This window comes from Aspergillus welwitschiae (genome assembly GCF_003344945.1).
Source record: "Aspergillus welwitschiae strain CBS 139.54b unplaced genomic scaffold BDQ94scaffold_9, whole genome shotgun sequence".
NCBI classification, from domain to species: domain Eukaryota; kingdom Fungi; phylum Ascomycota; class Eurotiomycetes; order Eurotiales; family Aspergillaceae; genus Aspergillus; species Aspergillus welwitschiae.
Window position 1 is genome coordinate 626,007 of NW_020798703.1, and position 24,721 is coordinate 650,727.

The window sequence follows — 24,721 nt, forward strand, 5'->3', positions numbered from 1 at the left end:
AATAAAATCAGCCGTGGATTTACCTGAGTGCTACTAATACTACTAGGCTCAGTGTCACTTGGTCCCCTTGCCAAACGCTCCCTTCCATAAACAAAAAGATCACCCAAAATACGGCATCGGAATCGCCGAAGGCACAAAATTCCATACAAACCATGAGAAGAAGTCCAGATTGAAAGGTTGCTGCATCTTGCCACAGAATGACGGACGCGGAGCTGCAACGTCGGTGTTTGCCCAAGGTACGTTACATAGACTAGCTGCATATCAATGCCTGCACATGCATACAAGCTGAAATGCTGGGCTTCCGTCGCAGGCCGAATATCGGGTGTTGCCACTGCATCGACAGGGTAGTTCATGTCGGAAGCTCCAAAAGGTGTTCGAATTTCTATATCCTAGTCGTCCCTTAGTGCTATACCCCCTCTCCAGTAGTTGAGATGGCGTCAAATTTGTCCTTCCAGGTCATGCGACATACGAAAGAAAATCCCGCACGTGAAGGGGGAAAAGCTACAACAGCTACAAATTCAGCTCCTCATTTGCACGTCAGAGCCACCACAGAAAAGAGAGAAGGCAAGATTCGATTTACTCGCAATTTTCTTCCAGTTACTATCATTGGCCATACACCCTGCCATCCTGTGTTAGCAAATCAAGCCATACGACCATGTCTTCTCCAGTCCTCCCATCTTCGACTAGCGTCCTCCACAAATTGAACGAGCAGGTATCCCGGCCGGTGACAGTGTCAGCCTGTCTTGAGGCCGTCTCTTCGCTGTCTGAGTCTGAGCGCAAGGCCCTTGTTGAGTCCCCTGCCAAGTACCAGCTCGTATCTACAGACAAGGAAGCATTCACGACCGCTGCTGTGCAGGCACTGGCCTCGGATGACCTGGACCAAGTGCTTGGGGATGCTGCCAGCGGGGCCTCTGCTGCAGTCAATGGCATCATTGAACTAATGGTTGCGCTTCTCCTCAATTTAGCATGGGCTGATACAATGAACGGCACGCACCTCACTGAAGAGTATGAACCAATTCTGAGGGTAAGTCGCCTTTACGTACTATGGTGGAAAATTGCATTTTCTGTGTGCTGACTCGCTAATATCGTCTCATTTTGTCTAGCTCTACTGCGAGACTATGAGAGATGGGGTTCCGCTTTCCAACACGATTGCGGAGTATGCAGAGGGTATGAAACCAAGTTCATGTGAATGCGTGTTCATTCTCTAAAAACAGTCTGCAGACTTCGACAACAAGATCATTGAATTCTGTGCAGATGGTTCTCTCACTATAGATGAGCGCCTATCGACAATCCGAGAATATATCAAGGTAGGACTTTCTGCGACAGAATCATCGGACTACGGATTGTTAGTTGACGTGTCTGTCTCAACTAGGATGCGCAAGGATACCAAACCACGGCAGATGAGATGCACAGCACCCTAGAGTCTGTATTTGACAAAACCTTGGATTTCGTAAACCAACTTGGGAGCCAGTCTCTACTGAAGCCAGGCGCAAAGGACGAAAAGGAGGCAAAAACCGTCCGCGCACGGAGGACGTCAGCAAAGACGATCTTTTCAGCTGGTTCAGCTGGTCCGCTCGATGCAAAAGTCCCGGCACTCAAAGTCGCCCTGGTATCACCTTTCGGGCGATATGTGATGGTATTCTTGGCGTCCTAACACATTAATAGGCTAAATAAAGATGCGCTGACCGAGATCAGGTTGCTGGCTTGCTTGGAGTTGCAAACGCCGAAGCGATAAATGCGGCCTTTTCTTTAGCTGCATCTAGTATGTATTCTTCTTTTTTATGCATCCCCACTACTCTACTAGGCTATGCCTCTAACCAGACTATAGTGGCCAGTTGGGAATATGTACCTATCGATAGAGTCATATCCGACCTAGCCACACGATCAGGAAGTGGGACAGATACGAACACGGAGTACTTCAACGAGTTTCGAGAGCATATCGAAGTCCTCGCCGGCTATTGGCAGAGTGCCCTCGTCGATGCGCGAGAAATCGAGCTATGGCTGAATGATGGTGCCTCCTTTGTAGTAAGTTCAAAAATTCTGGCCTTTTAGGGGTGCAGTCTCTCTCTCCTCATACTGATGCGATCAGGACATGCCCACGTACATGAACATGGCACTGAATGAAGGGGCCAAAATCTGTAAGCCCATATCAAGACCCCCTTCTTTCTTTCAGCTTAGATGCAATGCATAGACTAATTCCTTGGCTCAGACGTGGAAGTAGGCAAGTACTTGCGACTATACGCCGAAGAGACCAACCAAATCCCTTGGGATGAGTGGTTGAACGCCGATAAGAGGATTCGTAATTGAGCATGGCTGGTGTGATATTGTGCTGTCTGTGATCTGGTGTATGCCTGATGTTGCAGTTTTCTAAGCCATCCCATCCATATGTTTTCCTGTCTATGATCTACCATATTGAGTACTAGTCAATGATGCAACGAGTCAAGAATTTCTGTCCGAGTCTCGCAGTCTGGAGGATAGTTCGCAATCACATGGTAACTATGTCAATCCCCGCGGGTAAATCTGTCAATCCCAGTCATCGACAGGGGTTCGTGGCGTGCATTTGCCACAAAACGTAAAGGAGAAGTAGAGCGGGGAAAGTCCAGACCTCAGCTGCTTTAATTTCGCTCCTCTTTCATTACTCTGTGCAGAGCTAAGGTCGAAACACGAGTTTCAATTGGGTATAATGCTATCATTGCTGCCCGATGAAGCGGGGGAGTTCATCTGTACTCTTCTAAATGGTCAAGAAAACAATGCAGCTGGAAGACCGCTCCCACGGTGGGAGAATTCGTATACGCGTACTACAATGAAGCTAATGTCTCTGATATCCTTGCCTGCATCGTGTAGCTAGCACTTGCATGTACTACTCCCCACCGAGTATATCCATCCGCCCAATAGATTAACTGCTCATTAACCAACTACTAATAGTGGAACGCTAGCTGAGAACTGCGGGCTTTTCTTTTACTTTACCCCTCTTACACTGCATGCATACACATACACCACGCCACCGTCTGTAAACCTCGCAAGGAACTAGCTCTTCCTACTTGCTAATCGGAAGGTAAGCCAGCCTCCTTACTCACTAGTGTTTAGTCTTCCGAGCTATCACACACGGAGCTGCATGTTGAACTCAATTGCCACATCTCGTACACATCCTCCCTTATGTTTTTTTCGTCCCTAAACCAAGCAAATCTATAGTGTAGTTAGACTGAGAGGGCGGCCAAAATAGAGAAGCTGGACATACCCCCTGGAACACTGTACCTCCTTCGAACCTCAGCTGTGTCTTGAGTGTGCAGGTGACATATGACATGGGGACCTGGCGGATTCAGCTGCTTCCCCTCTTTGGCTCTTCCCCGAGCCAACTATCATCCTTGCCATCTTCCTCCTCGACCCTTGTTAATTGACATTCACTGCAAGTCCGAGACAACTCAGCTTGAGGGATGTGCATAGCATGACACCTTCCGAAGAAGGACATTCAGGCAGACCGACCACCTCCTCCTTTAGAGATGGAAAGAAAATGAATGCGCGATGGTGGTATGGTATAAAGATAGCCAGAAAAGGGGCCTTGAACTCTCTTCCTATCGACTTAACCATCGTTCTCTTCCTATCTGTCTGAAGAACATACTACACCACAAGTTAACACATCTATTCTCACCCTACTCTCTTCACTCTACACTCTTCCAACCACCACTGTCTCACAATGGCAACCACGACTGTTCCTCCTCCTACCTACATGGTCGGTGACTCCCCGCCCTCCTATGAGGAGGTCGCCAACAAAGTCAACCAGCTGGTGGGCAGTGACGCTACGCCCCAGAAGTATTTGGACGTCGCGACTTCACTCTCTGAAGAGGAACGAAAAGTTCTCAGCGATGGAGCCGAGGCCAACAATCCCATCAAGACCGAGGATGATAAGAGAAAGCTGTCGCTGGGTGCCGCAAAGACCATGTCCAAGGAGGACACAGTGGCCAAAATGCAAGAGGACGCAAGTGCTGCGGGCAAGGCAGTCGTGGCGATTGATACCTCGTTCACAGCTTTGCAAGTGAAGATTGCGGAAATTGATCAGCTCGAACAGACAAACTTTCTGGTGCAGTTGAATGACAATAAAACCGTATGGATAGCCTAATCAACTTCTCCCTCCCTTCTTTTATCCCGCTTAGAGTTTCTGTTATGGGACACGAATCCTTTATGCTGATTCAATTCATCTTTGCAAGAAATACAACGCTGTTCTCACCACTAGCCGGACTTTGGCAGCCGACATCAGCCAGTATGGCTCCAGTAAGTTTTGCCTGCCCTCCAGTTCTCCTAGTCTTCGCGTTGACAATCCCCTGCGAATTCAGGCTTCGATAAGTTGATTATTCCGCTATGTTCTGATGAAAGCCTAACCGTGGAACAACGGTTGGAACAAATTGAAAAGTTTATTGCGGTCAGTAAGCCGTACCAAATATGCATGCAATGTTCCAGTGAGGTAACTGTTCGTTCAATATAGAGGGCAGAAGGATTCAGAGCCAAGAGCGAACAGATCAATAAAGATTTCGATGCTCTAGTCAACGACTTCATTGTGTTTAAGGCTCAGTTCGCTCAGTGGGGTCAAGATAAGCAGGGGGAACTGAGGCAGGACATAGCGGACCTACTTGCAGACATCGGCGTCTTGAATGACAAGTTGGCCAAGCTGCGTATATCTCTGTTGGCCCTCGGTGTGGGTCTGGGAGCTGGCCTGGCAGCAGCTGGTATCGGACTTGCCTTGTCGGGACCTGTTGCTCCATTTATCTTGGTAGGTGCACCGGTCAAACTGGATTCCTTCTTCCTCTCTCCCCCCTCAATACTTTCACGTCTGTTTCCTTATAACGTATCAACGACAGTAAGCTAACATTGGTATGTAACAGATCGGTGGTCTTATTTTCGCTGGAGCCACAGCTGCTGCAGTGGCCGGCATCGCCATCTCCATGGGCAGTAAGTTTTCCTTTCTTGGGCACCCTGATCCATGGATGATGTGAAGCTTACCCCATTTTCTATACAGTTATACAAAATGAGATTGATGCGAAAAACCAGCAGGTCAAGGATAAGAACGCCGAGATCAATGCTATTGATCAAGCTCGAACAGGCTTGGAGACCTTGGGCGATGAGCAGTTTACCATTTTCCAACAAAACGTTAAGGTCCTCCAGAGCTACTGGACCGTGGTGCAGGCCGATGCAGAACAGATCAAAGGTTGGCTGCAAGACGGAGCTGATCTGACGGTACGAGGAACTCCCCTTCCCCCAAACAAACCCCCCCCCCGGCCCGGGGATGAAAAGACATAAAGGAATGTATAATCGCAGTGACTGACTCCTTTTCTCTTCTTTCTGATTTGGTCATGCAGAATGCACCCTCCTATATGCAGGATTCGCTCAACGAGGCTGTGTCTATTTGTACGTTGCCGTTTGCTTGCTCACCATCCTTTCAGACTTAGCATTCAGCGATTCAGTCAGCTAATTTTCAATGGCTACAGACGCATCTTTGGGCAAGTATATGGATGCGTATGCCAAGGGCACCACGATATAATAGGACTTGGTGTTTGGTCCATACAGTATGTCAGGATCCACTTACTACTAGGGGTTACGAGAACCAGGAACTCAGCCGAACTGAAATGATGATCTTTTGGGGCCTTTCAAGCTTTCATTTTCTTTTTCTCGCTGACTAGATGGTACCGTTTGAGAAAGATATATCATGATAGTTACTGGGTAGCAATGGCTTTTATACATATTTGACATATGAGCCCCTTGTTATCAACAGCACGTCGGCTAATATGTATGATATGTCTAACCCCCCATCCCCCCCTCCGCCCTTCACCTCTAATCGGAGGAGCATCCTCATCCTCTACCAATGCCCTCGCGCTGTGACTTTTTTCTCTGTGCTATTAGCAGGCACTGAGACTAGTCTGGCAGCAGGGATACCACCCGACGCATGTAGTGGAATTTCTCTTGTAAGTAGTAGTAGAGATAGCAAGAAATCAGAGAAGTTGTATAAAAGATATAACCATTAGTTTCAAGTCGAAGGGTATCAAAAACGGCAGGGAAAGGATAATATGGTTCTATTGGTTTGTGCCACAAGAAGTGGAACGTTTAAGGGTGCAGACGAGTTTAGATACTGAGATCTGCTAGATACTTGAGGTCGTGGACGCAGATGTGTGTATGGCAAAGGAATGCCTGTGGAGGAAGATATGTGGTTGGGCTCTCTCATGGGCAGGAACTCAAGCCAGAAAGAAGCTCCACAGTATCCAGTACGGGACTATTTTCTTTTGATCCAGAGTACCTAATGAACAAGAAAAGTTGAAGGCAAAACACATCTGATTCCATATGTAGAGGGCGAACTGTGTGGACACACAAAGTTCTACAGCTTTGGCTGCCTGCTTGAATGTACTGATCTTTAGTGAATTGCTGCGCAGGCTAGTTGGTAGGCCTACAGTGACTGAGTAACACTGAAGATACCGTAGAGCTGGTGAATCATCCCAGGCTTCCCATCTTGATTTCACCCCCAGAAGTGAAATGGAGAGTGCCTTGAAGAGTGAACTTAAGTGAGGCGTGAATGCCCCCCAGAAGTGAAATGGAGATTGCCTTGAAGAGTGAACTTAAGTGAGGCGTGAATGCCCCCCAGAAGTGAAATGGAGATTGCCTTGAAGAATGAACTTAAGTGAGGCGTGAATGCCCCCCAGAAGAGAGACTATATATTTCCTCACTTCTTCCTCTTGCCTTCCTCCATCTTCTTTATCTTCTCTATCTTCATAGTAACTCTACAAGACAGAGTTCAGCGATGGCATGTCCCGGCGCAAAGCTCAACCCATTGGCTTCAGAGTTTATTTGGCACGGTAATAAAACCGGCCACATGAGAGTCACCAAGAAAGGCGTGTCTGCCAAGGATGCCAATCAAGTAAAAGTGTCTGAAAAGAACGTCCTTACCAAAGATACAGAACAGGTAAGCTGGACCAGACAATCCTCATATCACACAGACAATCCCTGATCAGGTCTACGAGATTAACAACAATCAGAACTTCGATGAGCCCGAAGCAGGTTCACAAGAAGCCAAACTGGCTGAGGATACAATAAGTAATCAAATATTTTCTATAGATCACTCCTGATTCTGGGCTCAGGACGAGGAGCAAAATATCTGGAGACTGAATAAGGACAGCAATTTCCCAGTAAGTCATTTCCATCACTTAGGCACAACCAAGTTTGCCGATCTCAGAATCTCGTTACTCATACTTTTGGGATGGATACAGACCATTAAAAACAATCATATCGTAGAAAATAACCAAGATACACCACAGAATATTCTAATTAAAATGGCTCAGGACAGCTCCTCACAGGCGCAGTATTTCAAGGGCCCCAAAAATATATAGAATCATTTCCATCTTCCTAATGCCGGATTCCTGCCAGAGAAATCTAGTTTCTCACACGGCAACACAGCAGTCTGCTTCAGAATCACCGACCAAGATATCACATCAAATCTCTCGTTTGGAAGATTTTGACGAAGGAAATTTCAAAAATAAAACACAAGTTACATCCAGGAAATGTGGTTCATTCTGCCCGAATGGAAATCTCATTACATATCAAAGAAAAGAAACCACGAAGTATTCAGAATCTTACCGTCAAAAAACATTTCACAGCCAAGGCAGCAAAAGAAAAAGAGTCCAAAGTCGAGTATAAAAATCCATGCTATATTAACATTAAGTTTACAACCACTGGTGGCATTTCATATGATTTATACCATCCGCTTATTTCATATCTTAATAAGCCAGCCAGGAGGGCTTTCGACCATCTACAGCACTTGACATATCACAACAACCAGGAACTTCAGACAGTGAAATTCCGTGTCGATGTTAATCCCGAGAAAATTAACAATGCGGCCTATTTCCTTGAGGCTCTGGTTAACCTCTCAAAACATCTTCCATCCTCCAAGCCATACAACGCGTATCGCGCCCACGGTAACGACCCGAGGATCAAGTACAGCCAACAGGTACCGCATTTACTGGTAAAACAAGATTGCGGAATCCCTCTTGTGAAGTTTAGACCAACAGACTTCTTCCACGACATCGATAGTTATATAATTAGATTTGCTTATAGAACGATCATTGAATGGTGGCGTCAATACAAGCAAATCAAGAGACTCCGAGAAGTTCCAGCAGGAATCCGAATCAGGCGAGTTAGATCCACTATCATGGCCCACGTCCGTCCTGGTCCAGAACATCTCAAGAACAACTTACTGCCAATGGAGATAAAAAGAACCGAGATCATTTTACCAGAACACACCGATAATAAGCTTACAGTGAGAGTTCCGCAGATCTCAGGCCCAGCCGATACTGAATAAATAGTACTAATCAGCGGATTTACAATACTAAGCTGAGTACTTCGAGAATGCGTCACCAGATGAGTTAAACATTCTACTTTATAGCGACCGGATTGGCAAGTTACTGAAAGAAAACTCCACTATCAATTACAGAAGATTAATGAAATTCGAGATCAACAAGACCCCGGTGAAAAGACAGATAAATACACTCGAAAAGCTATGCTTGGGAGAAAATAGAGTCAACCAATAACATGACCTTCTAAACCAAGAACACGGCACTTTAGCAACTGTGGACCTACTACAGGGAATAAAAAAAATATCATTAACCCAGCACTGCATCGTCTCCATCAATCAAGAAACTAGACTCACCAACAGAAAGCAGCCTTCAGGTCTCTTCACCTGACAAGAGCAGGTTGTTCTCTCTTAAAAAGTCATCCTGGTTACAGTAAAACCACCGTTCTCGCTACGGTAGCGATATTTCTTCACAACTATAGTTTTAACATCCTCCTTGTGGGAGCTAGAAATGTCACTATGGATGCCCTAACAGATCAGCTCACCGCTCTACGTAGGGTTCGTTACATGCAGGTTCACCATGGAGAAATTGAGGAACGGTCCAGAGCGTCTACTTATCCACAGGATTCCGATGCAGGCACAGACAAATCTCACCTCGAGAATTACACCAATACCGAGAAACAGAACACTCTCATCAGGTTCTTGCAACTACTCGAGGAATTACCATCACAGAAAAGCATGGGTGATCTCGATTACACTCTCCCGACTTACATCAAGGAGTAATATACTGAGAAATTGAACGCCAGTGAAAGACTGCCCATAAATATTGCGCGGGAGACGAATAAATAGAAAACCATGATTCCAGATAAAATCACTGACTTGACCAAGTATAACATCCAGAATACATCATATGAAGTTATCAACAACTATTTATCTAAGCCAAAGGATCGACATCCAGACCCTTCCTTCCCAGAAGAGATTGAGAAATGGCAGGCAGAAGAAACCGCGTTCAAGAAGTACTGGAATACCATCAGTGAACTTGTGGTCCAAGAAGCATCCATCATAGCCTGCACACACAATCTAACCGGCACGATTATCATCAAAAGAAACTTTGGTGCGAACAGAAAAAAAAATACCATTTTCACAGACAAAGATAAACAGGCTCTTGAACCATACGTGCTCATACCCCTTATAACTCCAAACAAGCAGAAACTTATTCCAAGAACAATCAGAGGAGGTGACCAGCAACAACTCCCTCCTCTATTAATTACAGCATCTGAGGTCCCTGGGTACAACGAATTCGGATACCAGATGGGAAGATCGCTATTTGACCGACTTGGTCGTTCCCAATTTCCCTTTACACTAGTTTCTGAGCAGCACCATATGCACCCGCGCCTCTCCAGATTTCCATCCGAGTTCACCTATAGTGGAAACATGTCCAATAACGCGATCGTTCACTCAATTTCCCTTGGTCCTGAGTTGTCAGGTGCGCTCCTTGATTAGATCAAGACCAAAGCACCAGGTGCCAACTTCAAAAGGGGTATGGAACTCATCGGTATCGATGTCACTGATGGAAAAGCTGTGGTTAATGGAAAAACTCGCTCGCGTTCAAACATTGCCAATGTCACTGTCGTTATGAAGCTCGTGGAGTTTCTGATCAGTCGCGATGCACTCAAGGGAAGAACTTCCGCTATCATCACGACGTATGCAGATCAGAGAAAAGAGTACGTCCGCCGCCTGAAGAAGTTGTCGGAAAGGCTCAGTATCGCTTGGAAGGACATGATAAAAATAGCCACGGTTGACTCCATGCAGGGCCACGAAGTGGATATGGCGATATTGGATTGGGTTGTGGACTCAGGGGCGAAGTCTCATTTAGGCTTTGCCTCCGACAATCGCCGCACGAACGTCGCCCTCACCAGGGCAAGGGCACGTTTGATCGTGGTCGCCAATGGAGCTATCCTCAACAACGACCGTCTGAGTGAGCGAAAGCCGACACACCTTCACCCGGAAGTCCTGGCGCACTGGAACAGTTTGTTCCTTAATGGTCTCGTTGTGGACGTCCGTGCTGGTCTGATGACAGGCGACACCGATGGTTAAGGAGAACTTTATTCTAATAGACGAAGAATAGGAACCTTGCTGTGGCGACGATAACTAGTACTAAGACCCCAGCTGATTGTCCAGCTTCGTAGTAATAAACATAATAAGTTCTCAGTGACTGTATTCAGACCTTTCGTCTCCCGAGTTTCGTAACTATCTTAGTAGAAATGCTGCACTTCTAAGCAGTGGTCCGTATACAGAGGAATATTTTAGAGAGCCGTTTATTGTGCTACTGCTAGGAGAGCTTGTGGGGGGCGCTTGAGTGGTAGACTGAGGGAAGTCTGATTTGTGTAGCCGCTATGTAAGGCGATCGTGTGGGGTGGTAATGGCTTACATGTATTATAGATGGCTAACATCAGTCTTTCATTGTCGACAGCACGTCAGTTATCTATCTAACCTCCCTCTTCTCCCCCATTCGGAGGAGCACCCTCATCCTCCGATGCAGCACCCTCCACCTCTGCCAACGCCTCGCGCTGCGACTTCTTCTCCTCCGTGCCGTTAGCAGGCACCGAGACTAGTCTGGCAGCAGGGATACCGCCCGACGTGACGTAGAGGAATTCCTCTTGCGAGTAGTGATCGAGGTGGCCAAAGAAAGCAGAGAAACTAAACGGAAGATATTATCATTAGTTCTGAATCAATAACTCCAAGGACGAACGAAAACAGGGGAGTGATAAACATACGCATGAGTTTCCTCTTCCTCACGGAAGATACGATCGTAGATTTCACGCTGCTTGAACTCATTAATGGTATCGGCATGCTTGTCGAAGTCGATGGGGTCTTTGCCCGTCTCATGGGTCTTCCGGTTATATGAGTCGAAGACGGGCCGTTCAAGAAGCAGACCCAGACCGGGAGCCTTGGGAATGGCGATCTTATTGGCGCCGTAAGTCTCGACAATCCGCTGGGGATCACAGCCGCAGCGCACGACCATGGCAGCCATGGCGACCATCTTGCGGATCTGGTGCATCATGAAACTTTGGCCATGGACCTTGAGGCTGAGCCACTCGGTGCCGTTGATGATGATGGGTTGTTCGGCCAGCTTGAAGGACTTGATGTGACGTTTTGAGGATGGGTCGGCATGTGTCTTTTGGATTGTGTAGTTGAAGAAGTTATTCGTTCCGACGTACTTGTCGAGGGCTTCCTGCACGCGGGCCAGGCGTTGGGCCGGAATGCGGTAGGCCCTCTTAGCCTGGAGGTAGGCGGCTTTGATGGCCTTGACGGTCTCGAAGATCTTACGTCGGCGCGCTTCTTCGGCCTCGTCTTTTTCAGCATCTGCGGGCTTTCCTTCGGAGGATGGCTGTTCGGTGGTTTCCTCAGATGCAGGCTTATCTTGTGTCTGGAACATATCGTCTTGCGCGGACTGGTCCTCATCGTTCAGGTGGAGGACCTTCTCGACGAGCTTGCGGATATCCTCGGGCGTGTTGTCGAGGATCGGACGGACGTACTTCTCGTCGGTCTCCTCCCAGTAGCTCGCCACCTCTTCCTGTCGCGCCTTGTAACCCTCTAGGTCACCCTCCTTCTCGGCGTACTCGAAGAGCTTCTTGCCCAGGTAAGTACTGGGGTGAGGCGGCAAGAAACAGTGAGTCGGGATGAGGTATTCGTAGATGCGAGAGTCGCACAGCTGATAACTGCTGAACGACTTGTTCGTGACGAGGATGTCCCATACGCGAATCTGCGAGCTGAGTTTGTCGTTGATCTTCTGAATAATGTCTTCATCTTCGACAATCAGCTTCAAGGAGACAATGTTTCCCGCAGCGTGGACACCCTTGTCGGTACGCGCGCACCGCACCAGCGATGACTTCTTCGGGTCGGTTGCGTTGGCCTTGGAGATGGCGCCAGCCGCCACGAAAGCCGCAAAGAGCTCTCCTTCGATGGTCTTTTCCGTCTCGCTCCTACCTACAATTAGTAACAGCTCCGATATATTTCAAGGTAAATCGCAAACGACCGTAATCATACAATTGCATGCCCTTGTATCCGGTTCCCGAATATCCCAGCAGCACGGCGACCTTCTTCTTGGGGCGGCGCTGCTCACTCTCGATGTCCTCCTTGGAGAATTGCGTCGCATATACAGGAGCCCTAACCTCCTCTCCGTTCTCGATCTTGCGACGTTTCGCTTCCTGCTGAGCATCGTGGCGGGCTCTCTTATCTACCATATTCCGACTTTCTGGGTTAGCTGGAAGTCAGACAATCAATTGCTCAACCCAAACATCCCGGATCGGGGGCATGTACAACATACCTCCACTCGGATCGTCCCATATTCCGCTTCTTACGACCTCGATCAGCTCCGCCTCCGGCTTGCGGAGGTCTTCCTTCGTTATTGTCCATGGGATGCGACGGGCCTTTAGCGAGCGTAGGTAGTCGGGAGAATAGAACCGCGCTTGGGGGGTACGCAGAGAAGTGCGCGCGCCAGAAACTGACAGATGGGGGGCCAAAGAGCGTCGCAGGAAAATGTGGAGCGGCATGGGAAAAGCTGCTTGTCGATGCGCTTTTCTGCTCGCCTTTTCTTTCTGTTGCCGCATTTCTATCTCCGCGCTAGTCCAATTGCGGGGATGTTCATGCCCCAGGCAGGACACTGCATGTATGCCTGAGGTATCAACTACCTCCGCCGGCTTCATTCATTCAAACCTCATCTTCTCTTTCATCTCTCGCCAGTCAATCCTCCCACCCTCCCCGCGCGATAACTGCCGACCTTATACATACTATATTCGAGATCTTGTTATCTCTGTCCCACCATCAGCTCTCCGACAAAGCATGGTGAGCTTGCAGCGCCGAGCTTAACACTGGAAGACAAGAAGGACATTTGCGCGGGTTGCGCCGACAGAATCTCCAGCTTGACCAACACCTCATCATTTCCTCTTTGTATTATATTCCGCACTCCTAAACAACCTCTGTAACTACACCAGCTATCATGGATCTCGCAAACACCCTTATTCGCAGCGTCGTGCGCGCCTTCTACGAGACCCGCCACATCCTCGTAGTAGATGCGCTCTTCATCCACTCCGTGTACGTCCCGCACCAATATCATCGCATCGCAACGGACACTCCATACTAACCAGATGGATCCTATAGTCTTCACGCAGAAGATCTCGCATTTCTTCTCGGCATGCAACAAAAAGACCTACGGAAACTCTGCGCCAAGTTGCGCGAAGATCGGCTCATCTCCGTGTAAGCTACATCTACACCTACACCAGTGTCACCACGAAGGAACCACCCTCACTAACATCCAACCCAAAAAAAACAGGAGCACGCGCGCTGAAATTCGCGATGGCTCAACCCGCCCCGTGAACCGCGAATACTACTACATCCCACTACACCCCGTCGTCGACGCGATCAAATACAAAGTCTCGAAACTTACCTCCACAATAAAAGCCCAATACACACCAAGCCAAGAGCGCAAAGAATACATCTGCCTCCGCTGCGGCTCCGAATGGACCGAACTCGACGTCCTCAGTCTCTACAGCGAAGAAGGCTTCGAATGCCAAAACTGCGGGGCGATCCTCGAACGCACCGAGGACGTCAAAGGCGCCGAAGGCATAGACAGAACCGGACACGAGAAAAACAGCAAACTAATGAACCAACTGGACACAATGCTCAAACTCCTCAAACAAATCGACTCCGTCGAAATTCCCCCCAACGACTTCGACACGGCCTGGGACCATAAAATCGACGTCGTCCGGAACCAGCAAACCCACCCCACACGAGCGGCAGTCATCGTGCCCTCGAAGCAACAACAAGAAGCCGTGCGCGGCAACACCAAGACCGACGCCACCGCTCTCGAAATTTCCCTCACCTCTAGCGAAGAGAAATCCGCCGCCGAACAAGCCGCCGAAGCGGCGCGCAAAGCGGCAGTCGAGAAACAAAATGCCCTGCCAGTCTGGCACACCCACTCCACGGTGTCCACGTCCGCGGGCAACGGGCCGCATGTTAAATCTGAGACAGACATCGACATCAAACCGGAGATCAAGCCCGAAGACGAAGACCGGAAACCGGAAATCAACGGTCTGGATGACAAGGTCGCGGCGTACTATGCTGAAATGGAGCGTGAGAAGGCCCTCCAGGCGCAAGAAGACGCAAGCAGTGCAGAGGAAGACTCGGATGAGTTTGATGAGTTCGAGGATGTGGGTGTGTCAGCTAGTGATGCGGCTGCTTCTCCTGCTGTTAATGCTACGCCTACGCCTGGTGGGGGCCCTACTAGTGCGCCGATGCAGCAGACTTCGACTACGTCTTCGGTTGGTATCAAGCGGGAGTTGGATACGGATTACTCGAGCGTCAGTACATCTCAGACGGCAGCGGCGACGCCAGCTACAGGCGGAGAGGAAGGACCGACGGCGAAGAAGATCAAGACTGAACCGGAGGTTAAGAAAGAAGAAGAGTCCGACGAGGACGATGATGAGGAGTTCGAAGATGTGTAATATTTGATTACTGCTTGACTTGGATTTCGCCGTCTCGGTGTGGGCGCTGGCGCCCTCCCCCCCACCTCCCCCCTTTATTTCAAACGTCTTAACGGCCAGGACGCATGATAGATGAATGTAAAATTAGAACCTAGCTGCCAGCCAATTCTGGAGAAATGGTTGAAATGTCCGCAAGTCTCATCAGTATAGGAGCCATCACTTGAGCAATCGATGTCAATCACCAAAGATCTATAACTGTTAGGATCAGTATATCTATTAGATATTTAAATACGGCAATATGTAGCATATATCAAGAGAATACTCACCAACTTATCAAGTGAAAGATACCCAGAGAAAGAATAGGTACAATCAGACATGAGATTTTTTATCCTTGAGAGCTGGCAAAGCTGACGAAAGGCCGAGTCGAAATTGCAAGGAGAGATAGTTGTATCAATAAATGAGTGTTGATAGCTGAAGCGCATTAGAACAGACGCCTCCAAGGTAGTGAGTGGTAAAAGATGATCTCCAGGGGTATTTATGGCTGTAGAACCTTCTTCCTGAGAAAGTTTCCAGAATCACAGTTGTGAGTCCAGTGTTGTGAAAGTACGAGGAAAGTAAAGATAAAGGCCATTGACGTATATGGCTTCTGAAGAGACTAAGAACTGGCGGAATGAGTCAGTCCAAAGTAAAGATAGTGTCATTTGACATGATTACAAAATTGAAGAGATTTAGAATAAGGAGTGAGGTGAGAACAGAGGAATTTGAGATACCCAAGGAATTCTGACAGGTGAGTCTTCCCTGAGACGTAACCCAAGCCAAGTCATTCAGTATCAGGAGTATGCTAACGGAGTTTATCAATGAGGCTAATCATATGACCAGTTAGACAGTATTCGTCTGCATGCTTCTGTAGTAACATCGTTCTCGATTCAAGTTGAGCTTCACGATATACTCTTAGATACTTACTGGCTGTTATGTCCCTCAGATAAGTTCATTGGTCCATATCCATAGACGATTGTGCTGATCTGGACTGAAGACATGGAAAAAGTCGTTCACTAATGCACATTCTGTTCTGGCCTGCCTCAGGCTGCTCTATGAACGTAGTAAACATGATAGATCCATGAACTAAATCCAGCATACTCGTATAAATACAATCAATATCTGTCTACTGAATATAGGGCCATAGTGATCTAAAGCTACTTAAACAACGCCAAAGCCATTTGCCAGGCGCAAAAGATCAGGCATTAAGTGCAGTTTACAACTTGCTCCAGGTTTACCCTTCTAGAAGATATCAAAAGCACATATTAACCAGGTCGCACACGCCAAGCAACCGCTCATGAAGTCCGGCTTTGGCGTCTCGGTAACGCAAGCCTATGAATCATCATCATTGCAAGGGTTGTAAAATAGCTTCCTTCCAGAAAGCGCATAACAGACGGACACTGTAAAGCCGCCAAGTCAAAGTTCCCCCTTGCACTAACACACATGCCATGGAAAAGGAAAACGTCCTCAAGCGAAAGGGAATACAAGCCAACACACAAAGCAACATTAGCCGGAACAGAAGCAAAGGCCCAATTCTATTAGAGCCGGACGAGGAAGAAAACGCCGATAAATGCAGGCCAGAACCACACAAAAAAGCGTTTTATCATAAATTCGTCTCTCATATGTGATACAATGAACCACCGCGGAGGCGTCACCGGACGCAGGTCTCACGGAGATCCTGCCAGCCCCATCTCCGAATCACTGGCCATGACGGAGTTATCCTCCCAATCTTCTACAAGGGATGAGGTCAGTGGCTGAACTGGATATGGATGGAAAGGCAATCACAACTCACCAGATGCTAGCTCTTCTGGGACGTCAGCAATCAGGTCCTCGACAGCTGTAATGGTTTCTGTATAGTCCTTCGTTAGTAGCAATAAACCGAACATGATTCTTAGACTAACATACCCTGAGCTTGTAGAATAGCCTCCTGGTCTTCTTCACTGTCACCAAAATACGTACTTAGGCAATGTTCCACCACAGTGCGAATGGACTCCACAGCTCTGGGCTCAATGCCAGAGCCCGGGACATTGACGTATGCTTTCCGCAATCGGTTGATGCTTGCATGCACCAATTTCTTGGCTACTTCGGCCTGACGTGTCTGCCAATCGTCGTCTACCTCGTCTGCTTCGCCGCTGAACAGGATCTGGCGAAGGACGTCCAGCGTCATGTTTCGAACCCCTCTATCGGGGAAAGTTAACAAGGGAGGAGCCCAGTCTGGGACCATATCAATGAGATGGTTCAAGAACCAAGCTTCATTCAGTCCAAGCCGATCGTTGCGACTGCCCATAACGCTTGTGAAGAACGCAATATGCTCTCTGCCACCGCTATCATTGATAGAATCCACCCCTTTGGCGACAAAGTCAATCAGACTGACGATTCTAGCCTCGTCAGGGCCTCGTCGACAGAATATCAAGGTTGCCTCTAGGAATGGAGCGCAAAGACTGGCTGGTGCCAGCCTGAGGCCTTCTTCCAGGGTCCTACAGATTGGATCCATAAGGCCAGCATCAGGCTCTGCGTCCACAAAAAGAGTAACGATATTCCTGCTTGCCGGTGGACTGCTGTTGTGCGTGAGAACTGTTGTCAGAAATGACAACTCATTGCTCTTCCCCAGCGGCCGAATAAAGATGGCTTCCGACATTGTAAGTGTGTACCTGCCATCTGGCAAGGTTCGTCGTTTGTCATCTTGACTGGGCGGCACAGTGAGGTCAATGCGTGCTAATAGGTAGGCTAGGAGATCCATGAGTCTTCTGTATGAGAAGCGCCTGCCTTTCTCCATGAACTTAATGATGAAAGCGTACTGCCGTCGCAGTCGCTTGGAGTCCTCGTGGTCAAGCCAGACGATTTCAAGGCACTTGAGAAGGAACCCATTATTGAGAACTATGCCAGCTTCGTATTGCCCAAAGTTTGCAAGCATCGACAAGAACTCGAAATAATCATCCCAAGAGCGGCTCGCGGTATGCAATGTTGACCACAGGCTTTCCAAAGTTCGCACCACATTCTCAAAGCTATTCGAGTATCTCATCTTCCAAATTTCCCTCTCGATATCCTCATCATCCGCGTTTTTCTGAAGATCTTGGAGTTTCGAAAGGGAGCAGATTATGAGCCTTATCGAGTTGCTGCGGACAGCGGGATGGGGACTCCTTAAAATCAAATTGCGGGTTGCTGACGGCTTGTTTTCGAACCACTGCATGACTCTATAAGCCGCCTTTGGTACCTCGGCAATGACTGTGAACATCAGTGTCACAAATGCGTCCAGTCCCAACGGCTCCCTTGACCTCGAAAGTAATTGTTCTAGTGTATCCATGGCAATGAATATCATAGACTTATCCAATTTTGCCTTGGCATCACTCCTGGGTCCCTGCTCATCAACAATCATGGAAAGCAGGTATCGAACGAAGAGAGAGTGGTATGGGTCCATCAGACAGTAGACACGGATGAAAATTTCGTTCTCCATCACGATATGGTTTGCGAGTTCGATGGGCAAGGGCACGCCCACAGGGTGTTGAGGCTTTGTTGGTTTGTAGACCGCCTTCTCTGCCTCCATGCTAGAAGCACGTTGATAGAACAGCATGTAGGCGTTCCACACCTTGTTGAACCGGACCTGGCCCATGGCCGAGGACTGCATGGGGTCGTTGTGGCCACCGAAACACTGGTCAGCAAGTTTTGCTTGGTCAAATCGGCTAACATCAGAATCATTAAACTCGACCCAGGAGCCCCCTGTCCCAGAAGTAGGTCTCTCACGGATGTAAGAGTAGTAGTGGCCCGATTCAGCCGTACCACTGTGAACCAAGACACCAACGAGTTCAAAAATGTCCTCCTTTACTTCTGCTGTCTGATCTGAAAGGTATTCAACTTTGAACGGGCTCATGTCAATAAACTCTGGGAACTGGAATTCATCGTTGATCTTGCTTCGCAACATCGTAACCATGTCAAAGTCGAAGCGCTTCAAATGGAATATTAGATTGTCAGGCACGTCTTTCAGGCAGGCCCGTTTGACTGCATCGACGTGGCGCCCACATGATGTGCAAGAATACTTGTTATCTGCGGAGACAATACCGTCAGTGTGGTGTCCTTGTATTTATCTGTTCAATTTCACTTACCTCCCTGCATAATCTCCCCCTCAACGTAGGCTTGTAGACTGTCTTCGAGGCTCGCTTTGTCTTTGATTTCGCACTGAATAGCGGAGAACGGTTCAAGGCGCTCCGAGATATGGGGGCATTCTTTGGACTTGATTTGCTGAACCAGCTGGCCACCGTAGAATGACCGAAATCTTTTCTTACTCTCGTTGTCTGAGATCTGAGCCTCCCATCTGTCGAAAAGAAGATTATAGAACTCATCGACATCCATTTGAATAGTGACGTCAATGGGTTCGTTGTCATAGGTGCGTATCGTGTCGACAAAGGCCTGCGAGTCAACACTCTTGCTCCAGGTCTCCTGCATGTGCCCAAACAACTTCTTCGTCTCATAGAGCAGCTTCTGAGAGCCGTCCGGGTCCTCAAGATTGAGCTGCAGCATGAAGTCACGAAACCCAACGTTCATGAAAAGCTGAGTCAAGAGGGAATTCAAGTAGCAGGTGTTTGAGAGGTTTTTAAGCCCCGCATAACCTTCTGGAGATCGGAGCATTTTGTAACGGTCGAAGCCCCAAGCAGGAGAGTAGGTGTAATCTGTTGAGCAGGATATCAGTCAGCAATGATACAGGCAAGAGCAGGAAAAACGCAGGAGTACAGACAGGAGTACAGACCTAGCGGAATAAGATCCTCAAGACGCTCCACGATTGTGGAGTAGTTGTTCACATCGAGCCTGCAGAGCTGACATAGTATACCATACAGCTCCTGCCTGGTTTGGGTGTGCATGACAGGAACTTGAGGTACAATGAGGTCGGTGGAGGATGAGGAAAGGTCGGGGAAGAGATATTGATCGAACAGGCTCTCCGCGAGATCGCTGGCAAAGTCAGTATAGAATAATGGACGCAACTGCGGCCATACTTACAAGGTGTCAACTGTGGTATCGTTAGAACTTGCCAGCTCCAGGCATATTCTCAGAAGACGAGCGAAGCCCAAAATGAGATGGTCTACAGGCTCACGACCAACAAACTATAGGAAGGTTAGCAAATTAGCAACTATAGAGTAGGAAAAGTCAGACCTCTTCTGTTCGATGGCGCAGCATGGTAGTGCTCCATTGCTTCAGATATTGGCTGAATGAAAGGTCGTGCGGTGATCTCTCAGCAACGGAGCGGAAAACCAGGTTGGCAATTTCGAGAAATTCCTGACATTGTGCTGCATAATCTAGCGTTGCGGGGAAAGTCTTGTCAAAAGCAGTCCAGATCTTTGCAAGGATCTCAATTCGAATGGCATTGTCAGGAGCTGGTGTGTCTTGTGTCTCTTGTGTCTCCGAATCAATTGGCTTCGTCGATTTCCTGAGTAGTTTGGAAGGACTACAGGTAACAGCAATGTTCTCTGCAATGCCTTTCCGGATGGGCTGACGATGTTCCTTCAGAAGAAGAGAGCAAAGAAGTTCATCAAAGTGCGGCTGTTCTTTGACAGCCTCCCAAAAATCTAGGTCCCGAACTGAGCCCTCGGTCAGGACGGCGAACGAGTTACAGATTAGCTTAGCAATGCTTGTTTCCGAAGAACAAGAAATAGGAAGAAACCGCGCAACTTCCATAAAATGGAAGAGTCGTTGAGCCAATGCCGTTGGATTCGGGACCACCGGCGCTTCACCAGGAATAGCTGGTCGTACCAGAAGCGCGTAAAGGAGGCACTCGACCATGTGCGTTGCAAATAAAAGTTTGGTGGGGCTATCTTTCAAGCCATCTGCCATCTCAGACCGTGTCAAGGCAGAGACTAGGACGCGGATGCTGTGGGATACATAGTCTTGGTTTGGTGATGCCTAACGACGCGACTTGGTAAGCCAAGTACACCACAGGGATATCATACTCTTACCTCGAGAGTTTCTTCACGTAACGAAACTGAAAGCGCATTGACTGAATAAAGGAGGCTGAACGGCTTGTCCATAGGGAACATTTCATCCTCAGTCTTGTCCGTCGACTTAACCAACTCCAGAACCCTGTCCTGGGGAGGGAAAACGATGAGAAAGTCATATATCTAATAAAATGAATCAGTACTCAGCCGACAGTTACCGAAAACAAATAAGAAAGGTAATATTCGCACCTCGCGTGCTAGATGATCCTGGAGGACAAGGAGATCGTAAAGGTCGTCAAAGTGTTTCAGTACTTCAGAATCAACCAGGGTCAGAGATTGGCGTCTACCAGCCATGGCCAATTCACGACTTTCTGGGTCCCGACGGATAAGAAGTAGGCCCGAGCCGAGTTTGAGGTCCCGAATGGTAATGCCAGGCTTTTCAAGAAGATCGATCCGCTGTCCACCAGAGATCGTACTGAATTTGGTGAAACCTGTGACCCGCACGAGAGTCTCTGCAAGCTCCGCAGCGGTTGACAAATCCCCGATGTGCAATGAGCGAACTTTAGACTGGGTGCCTCCATTGAATGTTTGGTAGCGGATATCGATTGCGTCCCCCTGGACCGGTTTGCCGGGTGAATCAAGAGGCAAGCTCTGCGGTGGACTATACTGAGGACGACACCGTAGCCCCTGCAGGAATCGGCGAAGAAAAAGTAATGAGCGGCTAAATCTGAGCTCTTCCGCCTTGACATCTTTATCGGATGCAACTGCGTCCATGGATACGTCCTGAGCCGTGTCTGAGCTGTCGTGGTATGCCTTCAGCCTCGACGCCGCAGATTTGAGCTGATCCACACAACGGTCCACCAGAGCGATGTGGGTAGCCTCAACAGCCGAACGTGGAGACCGGTTGATGATGCTATGATCAAGATAAACCTCAATTGCAAAAGTGATCGCGTCAGTTTCAATTGTACCAGGGGGAGCCGTGAGAATAAAGCTCCATATCCGGTCCATTCCCGGTATCGCTACCACCTCGTTCTCGCCAGCGATTGACGGGGGGTTGAACCGGACCTCATAATTGATTGTCTGCTTCGCGAACTGAAGAACCTCCGGAAGATAGTCTTCAGCGGGCGAGAGCTCGGGTAGGTAGACCTGAATACAGCGCTCAATGAATGAGTTTGCTTGGGCGCTACACCGGGTAGTTCCGCAGAGCATGTCCCATAGGGCGCGTCTGCCCTGCTGCGCAAGAGACTTCGACATGAAGACTCTGCGCCAAAGCAGATCACCGAGGTCCGGGGTTATTGAGTCCGAGACCATATTGATGATCCGGGCCAGCATATGGACCCTTGACGAGAATCCGGTTAGAGAAAACGGATCAGTAAAGTCGGTCTGGTTCATGTCCACTGTATGAGCCAACTCTGTGATCACCAAGCGAGTCAGATCGAATTCCTCGGCAAGCTTGCGGAGTTCCAAAGAATCATTGCTGGGAAGAAGGGCGTTCAGAGCCTGGATGCTGCCAACAGTAAACTGGTTCATCTCAGCGATGTCTTTAAGGCACTGCTCATATATCTCCATTTTGTCCACCTCACTCAGACCGATGTCCATGAAAGAACTCAGCTGGGCAGCCGCGAACTTCTGAAGCAGGGCCTTGTGCTCGACAGGGAAGTCGTTGGCACCAGCACTCTCACGGATCAAACGCACACACAGACGCAGGGGAATTGCATCCACATGAATCTGGTCCTGGGATTCACGATGACTTCTATCGCTGCATTTTTCTCTCACCTGGTGGAGCAGCTGTTCACAGAAGTCTACCATTCGTGCGTCAAAGCGCGCCAACGGAAGATCTAGCAGCTTCGAGCACACATAGACCAACGCAGGCGAATTCGAGGTATGCATCTGGAAAGTCTTGCTCAACATTCCTAACACCTCGGATACAGTTCGAGGATCTGGGCTTTCTGTTACTGTCTCCCATATCGTGTCTGTGTCCGCATCGGTATATGTAGCTGTGACGACCAGGAACCCGACAATGTTCCCACTTCTGCTGATGAGCTGAGGGTGAGAATCAATTCCCACAATGTACTCAACGATCCGATTGTGTCGTAGAAAGCCCACAAGATACTGAACCACAGGGTGAACTGTGTCTGAGGTATTTCTGTGGATATGTTGCCTCCAGATATGGACGAGTTCTGCTTGCATTGTTTCCACGCCATTAACACGCAGCTCCATGCGCCCATCCATGATGTGCTTCTTCAGGACGCCAAACTTCCAACCGTAGAAGATGATAGATGAACGATCCTCGGGTGTTACATCTTCTGGCAGTTCTATCGCGAGATCCTCAGCGATTTTTGAAGCAAGCTCTAGATCACGATCGCATAGCGTAGTGTAGGAGAAAGCTATGTGGCGTAGCATGGATTCGCTCGTCTCACTCGACACCCAAGGAGACTTTTTGGTTATGTGAAACTGGTATTTCTCGTCTGCGGCGCGGATCAATGGGTAAGCACGCCTCAGAGTGCGAGAGTAAATGGAGGAATTTATTAAAGTATCATCCGCGCGATACCTGCGCCGTTCGTTCCCTGAATCTATTAAATTATGCACGATAGTAACTATCGCGATCAAAGACGTTGAAAGTTGAGACCAGCGGGTAATGAGATTCAGAACGCAGGCGGCATGATCGGACAAGTGATGGATGATGTCTAGCGCAGCAGCGATCTGATCATTCGTACGAGCGACCAGATTCGCTACGTCCGATCCGTGTATATTCTCCATGGTGCGGAAGAACGGAATATTGGCCAGCTGCAGAATCCAACCCAGTGACACCAGGTAGGATTTCGACAATGGGTCTGATAACTGAGCCTCTGCGTCGTCCACAGCCTGGGTCAGGAAGATGGTATCTAGGTCAATGACATGAACCGCCAAATGAGCGAAATCCAGGAAGAACTCTTCTAAACAAGCCCATGCCCCCCGCCCCTCATCCGGCAGGAACTCCACGCTAAGAAGATGTTAGTACTCGGGATGTGCGGGGTTGATCGACAAACTTCGTAGAGTGTCACCAAGGCGAAAACAAGTAGAAGCCACTTACACTCTGCGCAACAAGCTATCCACGACGGTGGGTAGCTCCTCCCAGAAGTCCCGGTCCTCCGCCAACACTTCAGGGGTTAACTGATCCAGATTGTTCGCGACGTCGTCGAACCAAGCTTTCACGGCAAGAAATACTGGGATATCATGTTGGGAGCCTATGGATAAATGGTTAGACTTGGCACGGCAAGAGCCAGTATAAGGCAATAGAAGAAGCGCTTTACCTTTCTCAATAATCGCACAAATCTCCTCCAGATTTTCCCGCAGCTCATTTCCAATGATCAATCTCGGGAACGTCTCCGTCAGCGGCGGCTGGTCATGCAGCTGCACTACCTCTGGGGTTTCCGGTTCGCGCATCGCCTCCCCCAACGACTTCCAGCTGGAGGTATTTGGGTCCTGATCCATATCTTCCAAGTCTGCCACCTCTATCTCTGGGCTCTGTGTAGGCGACGATGATAGCGATATGGCGGTGGAAGCGTCGAGGCCGGTCTCGCCTGCTGCGGATTGAGTAGGAAGATCACCACCGCTAGGATGCTCGACCGGGGAGTCACCAGGCTTAGACGCCATGTTATCGGGTACAGGGGACTTCAGCTTGATGACCACTCGGCTGGCCGGGCGAGAGGAGGGAGAAGCGTCCTGACCCGTTGTGGCAGGAGCATCCGGGATGTCGTTGGGGAATCGAGTAGCGGCAGTTTCGTCGGGAATGGACCTAGACTCACAGGTACCACTCCCACTGTCGAGACGAGGGCGTTTCCGGGTGGATTGAGGATCCGACTCTTCCATGGGATGACCAAGGGGACGCGTCGAATCAATCGAGGAGGTTGTTTCAGGCGGGGTGCTAGAGCTGTCTAGCGGGGCAGCTGCCATGACATTTTCTTAGCCCG

General features: G+C 48.8%; 6 protein-coding genes across 6 annotated transcripts; 4 read left to right on the top strand and 2 right to left on the bottom strand.

Moving 5' to 3' along the window:
* Window positions 1-655: 655 nt before the first annotated feature.
* Window positions 656-2,307, top strand: BDQ94DRAFT_168572 (uncharacterized protein; the record flags this gene model as incomplete). Its single annotated transcript, XM_026771100.1, has 8 exons — window positions 656-1,024; window positions 1,104-1,167; window positions 1,222-1,307; window positions 1,373-1,636; window positions 1,696-1,762; window positions 1,829-2,025; window positions 2,090-2,138; window positions 2,210-2,307. The coding sequence occupies 8 exons, from the start codon at window positions 656-658 to the stop codon at window positions 2,305-2,307; spliced, it is 1,194 nt and encodes a 397-aa protein (XP_026628582.1).
* A 1,387-nt stretch (window positions 2,308-3,694) lies between these two features.
* On the top strand, window positions 3,695-5,533 carry BDQ94DRAFT_168573 (uncharacterized protein; the record flags this gene model as incomplete). Its single annotated transcript, XM_026771101.1, has 8 exons — window positions 3,695-4,102; window positions 4,206-4,269; window positions 4,332-4,417; window positions 4,481-4,765; window positions 4,878-4,944; window positions 5,012-5,229; window positions 5,352-5,400; window positions 5,481-5,533. The coding sequence occupies 8 exons, from the start codon at window positions 3,695-3,697 to the stop codon at window positions 5,531-5,533; spliced, it is 1,230 nt and encodes a 409-aa protein (XP_026628583.1).
* A 4,335-nt stretch (window positions 5,534-9,868) lies between these two features.
* BDQ94DRAFT_168574 (C-terminal helicase domain-containing protein) lies at window positions 9,869-10,423 on the top strand (the record flags this gene model as incomplete). Its single annotated transcript, XM_026771102.1, has 1 exon — window positions 9,869-10,423. One exon carries the CDS (start codon window positions 9,869-9,871, stop codon window positions 10,421-10,423), a length of 555 nt encoding a protein of 184 aa, XP_026628584.1.
* A 392-nt stretch (window positions 10,424-10,815) lies between these two features.
* BDQ94DRAFT_168575 (pseudouridine synthase PUS2) lies at window positions 10,816-12,882 on the bottom strand (the record flags this gene model as incomplete). The annotated part of the gene is made up of 4 exons (XM_026771103.1): window positions 10,816-11,026; window positions 11,104-12,312; window positions 12,377-12,584; window positions 12,657-12,882. 4 exons carry the CDS (start codon window positions 12,880-12,882, stop codon window positions 10,816-10,818), a joined length of 1,854 nt encoding a protein of 617 aa, XP_026628585.1.
* Window positions 12,883-13,089: 207 nt separating this feature from the next.
* BDQ94DRAFT_139787 (putative transcription factor TFIIE complex alpha subunit) lies at window positions 13,090-15,066 on the top strand. Its single transcript, XM_026765501.1, has 3 exons — window positions 13,090-13,423; window positions 13,490-13,585; window positions 13,662-15,066. The coding sequence occupies exons 1-3, from the start codon at window positions 13,329-13,331 to the stop codon at window positions 14,830-14,832; spliced, it is 1,362 nt and encodes a 453-aa protein (XP_026628586.1). The 5' UTR covers window positions 13,090-13,328; the 3' UTR covers window positions 14,833-15,066.
* Window positions 15,067-16,494: 1,428 nt separating this feature from the next.
* Window positions 16,495-24,704, bottom strand: BDQ94DRAFT_186351 (putative ubiquitin C-terminal hydrolase; the record flags this gene model as incomplete). Its single annotated transcript, XM_026775132.1, has 11 exons — window positions 16,495-16,579; window positions 16,640-16,696; window positions 16,753-18,888; window positions 18,948-19,511; window positions 19,577-19,788; window positions 19,837-19,940; window positions 19,990-20,736; window positions 20,790-20,951; window positions 21,018-23,751; window positions 23,842-23,995; window positions 24,062-24,704. The coding sequence occupies 11 exons, from the start codon at window positions 24,702-24,704 to the stop codon at window positions 16,515-16,517; spliced, it is 7,578 nt and encodes a 2,525-aa protein (XP_026628587.1). The 3' UTR covers window positions 16,495-16,514.
* Window positions 24,705-24,721: the final 17 nt, after the last annotated feature.